General features: G+C 40.5%; 1 protein-coding gene across 2 annotated transcripts in view; it reads right to left on the bottom strand.

Annotated features, from left to right (window-relative positions):
- Positions 1-563: 563 nt before the first annotated feature.
- The window catches only part of MAP4K3 (mitogen-activated protein kinase kinase kinase kinase 3), a 66,895-nt gene continuing 60,081 nt past the window's right edge, over positions 564-7,377 (bottom strand). For both annotated transcript variants that reach the window (XM_026044028.1, XM_026044029.1), the window contains 5 exons: positions 6,767-6,835; positions 6,555-6,647; positions 6,245-6,315; positions 4,558-4,613; positions 564-1,596 (listed from right to left, as the gene is read on the bottom strand). In XM_026044028.1, coding sequence (XP_025899813.1) covers positions 1,509-1,596; positions 4,558-4,613; positions 6,245-6,315; positions 6,555-6,647; positions 6,767-6,835 — 377 coding nt within the window. In that variant the 3' untranslated portion in view covers positions 564-1,508. The remainder of the gene's footprint in view (positions 1,597-4,557; positions 4,614-6,244; positions 6,316-6,554; positions 6,648-6,766; positions 6,836-7,377) is intronic.

Below are 7,377 nucleotides of genomic sequence, written 5' to 3'. Positions count from 1 at the left end.
TACCTACCCTGAAGAGCTAGCTCTTGCTAGTGAGAATCCAGTGAGGACCCAAAGGTCTGACCCTTCGTATATTCAGCATGCCCAGCTTCTGTGTTTGGCACATAAACATTTAATAGGAGACTTCAAAACTTGGTATATTTGATCAGCACAGGTTAGTCTTATGTAGAAATTAGTGCAGGTGGTAATCTACTTGTACAACAACGTGTTAAAAAAAGTTTATTTTACATTATATACATGAGGGAACATTTTCCAAAGCATTACCAATCACAACAATAATGCAGGCCATAAATCACTTTAAATTTAGTTTGCTTTTAGTGTATATTATCACAATAAAATATAAAGAACATATACAAAAAAAAAAAAGGAGTCAAATGTGTGCATTTTGCTAAAACTTGGCATTTACATACTCCATTGGAAAATAGCAATCAAAATACTTCTGATCAAAACTAAGTTCCTGTGATGCGCAGTAACCATTGTATTGTTTGCATGAGGTAGTAACTAAATTATTTTGGCCATGTGTTAACACCCTAAATCAAAAAAAAAAAGTGTGAAAATGGTTAAGGCCAAAAAAAGTCAAAGTGACAAGATCTTTGAGCTATTTCCACAGTGTGGAATGTTGCTACTTTTCACTGTGATATGAAACTATTTAGTAAGATGAACAGTAATGCTAATCTTTAACCACTGTATACACAAGTAATTCAAACAGCTATTGCAGTGTTACAGCAAGGTACCACTTTTTGGGAATTGACACCCATTCAGGAAGTATTGTTCTCAAGCATAGAGAAATTATTGTAAGGAGAGGTTTAATTAAATATAAAAATACAGATGTTTAACTCTTTTGTCTCACAAAGAAAACTACTCAAGTAAACCAAAAAGAAGGAAATCCGGAGCCCAAGTCATATCCACAAAGTCACAGCTTACCTTTGTGACTAAATACATCACATCTCAATACGTTGTGCAAACATGAACACCAGTGTGTTGCATCAAAATTAAAAACCAAATTGTAATCCAATTACAGCCTTGGTTACAATTCCTAAAGGTTAAGATTTATTTGTATTAGTAAATTACATATAATAAAATACAATAGTGTTGTTAAATGTACTATATTTGTTGCTAGCATCCCACTTTATAATAAACACAAGAAGTCCTTAAAATAGTACCCCAATTTCATTTTATCATCCTCAGTGACTTTTACATCTGTACAGGTAAGACACTTGTACTCATCAGGAGGACCACTATCTACATAAGGTCACTGTGGGTCTTCAGCAAGAAGTTCTGCTGAAGAATACTGCCTATGTACAAAGATTACATAACAGTAAATTAAGCACTTCTGTGGTATCTCAATGCTAATGTGTCCATACCACAAACAATTCTCATCATCTTCTCATGCCACAATAAATTAGGAAGTAACTGAAGTCGGGGTGCTGCAGCTTTTGTGCATTTTCAGCCTGCTGTGAGTGCTGCAGCAGGAGTGTCATCTCGTCACGGGGAGTTGCCGTGCAGCGGTCTCAGTAGCTGTTCTCGTGCCCTGCCAGGATATATAGATTGCTGTTGGCTGTTGGGTTATCTGTTGGCCTACTCTCCAGCACCACGACCCTGGCAAAGGGGGAAAAAAAAAGCCACAGTAAATCAAATAATCCTTCATTTAAAGGCATCACTGGAKATAGCTGTAAATATTCTTCCCATTGGACAACCGAACTAGCAGCCCCTTCTTCCCTGGGGGCCTCGAGCCTAACCCTGTGCTCAGAGAAGGGGCCATCTCAAAGCCATCACAGAGTCCTGTCCAGGCATGGCCAGGGTGTCTCCAAGGATCTCCACAGCCTCTTTGGGCTGCCAGTCCAGTGCTTGACCATCCTCACGGCAATCTCCTCCTCACTTTTCTCTGTCTGGAAGTTTCTCACTGCTCCTGATACCTGTCTCCTCTTGCTCTCACCTTTCAGCAAGCACTTCTGAGAAGGGTGTGCAGCCCCAAGTTAGACAGAGCCCCTGTTTTGACTTGCTGCCAGGTATGGGGAGAAGAAAACTGTAATTGTCGTTRTAAAAGACCTGTGCATAGGACACACTGGACCTCTCCATGGAAAATGTGTGTGTAAGGCTTGGTCATGTATTTCGCCCCACACTCAGCACTGCGCACTGAAAGAGCTACGTTCAGACCACTCTCAGAAGACAAAAAATCAAAAACCATTTTAGTCATCCTGAACACTCAATGACAGCAAGCATTTGGACATTGAAATGCAGGCAGTTCCATCTGCATGTGAGGCAGAACTTCTTCACTGGGAGAGTGACAGAGCCCTGGCACAGGCTGCCCAGAGGCTGTAGAGTCTCCTTCTCTGGAGATCTTCCAAATCCACCTGGATGCGACCGGGCACCCCGTGCTCTGGGTGTCCCTGCTGGAGCAGGGAGTTGGACTAGATGAKCTCTAGAGGTCCCTTCCAACCTCAACYRTTCWGTGATTCTGYGATAAGGATGAGCTGATCATTTCACCCATTCTTGGCCACTAGACATGACAGAATTCACCTCTTTTGTGAGTTTCTCCCTGAGCCCAGATAGTCCAGTGATGGATCGTTAAATCCACAGAGACATCCTCCATCCCTCAGAGACACAAAGTCTTGTAGGCTGAGACAGGCTCCAAGGGAAGGATTGCTATAAATATAATTTTCTCTCATACTTTTTTCCTGGCACTGCTTTTGGGCAGCATTGAAGACTGGAAACTGGGTTAGCTGGGTCTACACTAAAACTGTACAGACCATAAAGAATATCCATTCTCTTCAGAGACAATTCACAACTCACTTCCACAACCTATTCAAGATGTTTAACTAGGCGCTGAGACTGCTGAATGGATCAAGCTTTATGAATTGCTCATCTGTTGGCTGTTCCTGACCAAATTTTGTCACACAAACACTAAAGATCGAAGGTAGAAAAGGTGAGAAATTTGAATCCAACTATTCAGAATTCAACCAGGAAGAGGCTGCTTGTTTTAAAACTAATACTCAGAAAACCTGGCCTCTGCTTTCTACGCTGTAAAAAGAAATGACATCTCATAGCATGGGGCATTCCTTGCTCACTGAGAGAAAGCAGTGAGTTCTTATCACACCGACGTCAGGGCTTTGACTTCTCAGAGCTCCAGTTCCTATGAACCAGCTATGAATGGGCACAGGTTACTGGGCAAGGCTTCAAAGATAAAGTATGAGATATGACAGTGCTGTCATTGATGTCTGAAGAGTTTGCAATTAGTTTAGAATTGGAATTAGTTTAGAATTGGAATTAGTTTAGAATTGCAGGGCAAAAAAATTTCACCTTGGTCTCAAATTTAGAAGAACATCAACAGGAGCTGGAAATATGGTCCAATAACTGGCCAATAATCCAAGACAACGAGCTGCAATGTGGTATTTCCTTCTGAAGCCTGTTTTTAAATCGAGCTGCAGTCCCACTCCACAACTAAGAGAAAGAGCACAATGCAGCCGTGCTCTACGCACACCTTCCTGGCACAGACATCAGCAATGAATGTTGAGTTCATTGCATTACATTTAGTAATTTTGCATTACATGCGTTCAATTTTGGTACATTCAGTATTGCCCTTAGTTCCCTGTTACCAAAAAGCCATGAGATACTGCCCATAAAGCAGAATCTCCAACCTCTGGTCAGCAAAACCAGCTGTAAGGTTGCTGGCTTGTAAAGCCATGATGCTATTTGATGCTATAGATGTTATGGGCAATTACAGGGCTGCACATCAAGCTTAGACAAGCAGACGAGGACAAAGTCTGGCCTCTGGTTGATGCGAAACTTCCCAGAGGTTCCGCAATGCCACAGGAAGGTGAGGATCCCTCTAAGAGGCACAAAACAGAGGCAATTCTCAGCAGAAAAACGAGTCAGAAACAAACAAACAGAACATCTGCTGTTTTCACGGCTGTTAGAGAAGTACAAAGTTCGACAACAGGGCAAAGAAAGTTGGGGAAGTCAGTGACACTCCTAAAATAGCAATTCCCAAGTAGGCAAGCTGATATCAGACTTGTCAGACAGAGGCACAGTGTTAACAGCCCTGCAAAGACGACACTGGAGAACAGCCACACTGGGGACTGATTGGGAATGAAGGGCGCTGGAACATCTGAGTTCTCCTGTTGGGAGAACAACAGTTAGAACCCCTTTCTGGGGGAAGATGGGAAATATTTACATTCTTATGAATTTTCTGCATTTCCCTCAAAGGATTTGCCTCCTGCTGGGCTGCTGCAGCAGAGCATCTGAAAAGTGAGGATTTTTACCAAAGTGAACGCAGGAAGTTCAGTGCAAAAAGGAAGACATTCCCAGAGACCTGCAATTGCACCCAAATGCAGGACTGCTACTGAGGCAGAGAACCTCTGGGAAGCTCACAAGCTTCTCATTCCTTCAGAAGAAAAAGTAGTAAACGGAAGGGACTGACACAGGCATATGTGCATGCAAAAGGAAATGAGCAAAGGCTACAAAAGGAATCACAAGAAACAAGCAAAAATGCTTTTAAAAGGGGAATAGATAATAAATTATACTTATATTCTAACATGCTCTGTCCAGTTCTTTGCATACCTGTCAGATCCCAGAAGCCTGAATATCCTTGTATTATCAGAAATTTCTTGTGTGATCTAGACAACAAAAATAAGACAGGCATTTATGCATAAAATGCATTAAAAACAACCTAGAGAATCATCACGGATGTTATGAATTCACTGCTGATTTAAATCAGAAGATTTAGAGCAACTGGCATTCTTAAATGAGGACTATCAAAATTTTCTGCAACTCTTGCTCTATTATATTAACATCTCTGGTACAATTGCAAGCAGGCCAGCAGGGCTTAGCACTGCACTTTAACAGCTTGTGAGCTACTGGTGCAAATCCCTTTGGAGACGTGGGAATTAGGAGTGAAATAGCTACCTGTGGAATGCAATTTGTCTCACTCTAAACAGATAACTCAAACAGCTGTGGGCAGCATTTTGGAGTTGGAGACACGCTGAGACTCATCTCCTCCTCCCAAGTGCTCTGTGCTACGAGCAGGGGAATTGCCCTTTATCATCATAGCAAGCACTCTTGGCAGAAGGACAACTCTGTCCAGTGATCAAATATGCCACAAAATCATTTGTACACTTAGAAATAAGGAGTAGCCTGACTGTAGTCTCTACTAGCCAGTAGATCTAGTAGATCTAGTAAAAAATCCAGTTTTCCACACAAAGCAGGATTAGGTCAGTTGTGGCTTCATGTAAATAGAACTGCATAATACTGTGAAATATCTAAACTTGACAAGCTACCTTAAAATGCTTTTAGCCATAATGAACTCAACCTCTCCAGCTGATGCGCCACGGATGAACATCATCAAAAAGTCTGTAAGTGTTCTTTAATGACCAAACCAGGATTCATTAAAATCCAAAGCACRAGGCTTCCATACGTACACAGTTTTGCAACAGGAGGGAAAAAAAAATTATAAATACTTACAATAGTTTAACTATGTTTAAAACTCAGTGCTGGACTGCACAGAAAATTTGTAAAGAACAAACCCTTTAGGTCAGTCTGACACTGTTCTCCTGAGAACACATAATTTGTTGAAGTTGAGTGCTAAAAAAAAAGTCTTTAAATGACTCAATTATCATAGAAGAGACTGAGAACAATGGGCAACCATTGAGTGCCACTGTGATAAAAAGATTGTCTTCGAAGCAATTTAAACTGAACACTAATGTAAGCAAGATTTGGCTTTGGTTACTTCCTATGGCAACAATTCTACCAACTACATCACATGGCTTCCTTGCAGAGTGTGCAAGGGAGGACCAATGCTCATTTTAATCACATGCGGCCAATTTAGCAGCAAAAAGTATCCTTGGCCTAAGCCAATTCCTCTGGGTTGGCCAGCCTCTCTACTGCACCACTCCACCTATGCAGTGAGGGCATCACATCCCATTAAGTCAGGAGGATGCTGTGTTCAGCTTGGCTACTCTATGCAGTTTTCCACCAGTAAAGAATAAAAGCATCTTTGTTCTAAAGAAATATTTCACCATTTATATGTTCATCTTTGGAAGAGCATGGCTAATCCATTTGCAGCTTATGAAACATAAAGAGACTGCAGCTTCCAGGTCTCACCTAGGATGTTGCTGAAACGCCTTTTTTCCTTTCTTTCTTCCTTTTTTTTAAATTTATTTTTTCCTTCAGGTCATAGCATTTTATGTACTTATCCTAAACTTGGGTTATAATATAAATACTAGAAATCAAAGCAAAATGCAGCACTCACCTCATTAGATCTGAAACTCCTTCCTTGCATTCCATGCTTCCAAAAGGCTAACACACTGTCTTGTAGACAGACTAACAGAAAAAGAAGAACAGAATCAGACACAATGTTGGCTTGTTCTTTTAAGGAGCTCTGTTTGCTCCTGGGGAAGTAGATTGCACCCAACGTCCCACTAAGCCTTCTGACACAGTGAAGCACATGAGTAACGTGTTTCGCACATCAAAAACGGGACAGCATCTTTAATATCCTCCTGCAATGGGAAATAAGTGAATCAATCAGGAGAGTCAATATTAAGGCTGAAAATCCAACTTACCTATTGATTCAATCTGAAAGTCAAACGTGAGCTCCGATGACAGCTTGCGGCTGGATTTTAATCTGCCTTGTAGATTCACTATCTTTATGCAGCCTAGACAAAAAATAGGATGTGTCAAACCAACAGTTAATCTTCAGCATATGGCCTAATTTGAAGACAGACAGTGTGCATATACATGAATATGTATATATTTAGCTGGTTCTAAAACTTACAATCCAAACACACCAAAATGGTATCTCTCTCCAGCTGTGTTACATGTACAACACTTGTCTCTGTAGTGTCTACAAAAAAAAAAAAAAAAAAAAAAAAAAAAAGACAATGTTAGTTTATAACATAAATTACTATGAAATCTGAAATGGAAGTTTGAGAGTTTTAGACTCAATGCGCTAGTGTGTTTTTTAAACTACTGAATTAGCATTTACCAGTGGTATTTCTCTTCTCTTACAAAGGCATACCCACTTATCCAACATGTTGACTGTGAGAGGAAAACTGAAGTGGTAATATTMAAGTATGGACTTAATCCAGCCTTATCTAAGCCATGCCATAAAAGCAAACTCACATGTACACTGTGGACCTTTTACTATATCTTGGTGGCTTTTAATATGCCTTTGCAAAAAATGCATGTGTCTGAGCTTGTCCACCATAAACCTGAACACTGCTTCATTCCTCTTGGTTCTGTGTTTAATTCTAAATCTTGATTTTTTTTTTTTTAATTATTATTCAATCCTTGCTGCTATTTTCAGACTTTCCATCCCCAGATTTTACAATASGGGGTAACAGGTTTTACAATTTTCCTTCTCCAAACCCTTAACAAGAAGCGTTG

This window comes from Nothoprocta perdicaria, unplaced genomic scaffold (genome assembly GCF_003342845.1).
Source record: "Nothoprocta perdicaria isolate Ctin4 unplaced genomic scaffold, notPer1 scaffold_347, whole genome shotgun sequence".
In the NCBI taxonomy this organism is placed as follows: domain Eukaryota; kingdom Metazoa; phylum Chordata; class Aves; order Tinamiformes; family Tinamidae; genus Nothoprocta; species Nothoprocta perdicaria.
This window is presented reverse-complemented; position numbering and strand designations above follow the sequence as displayed.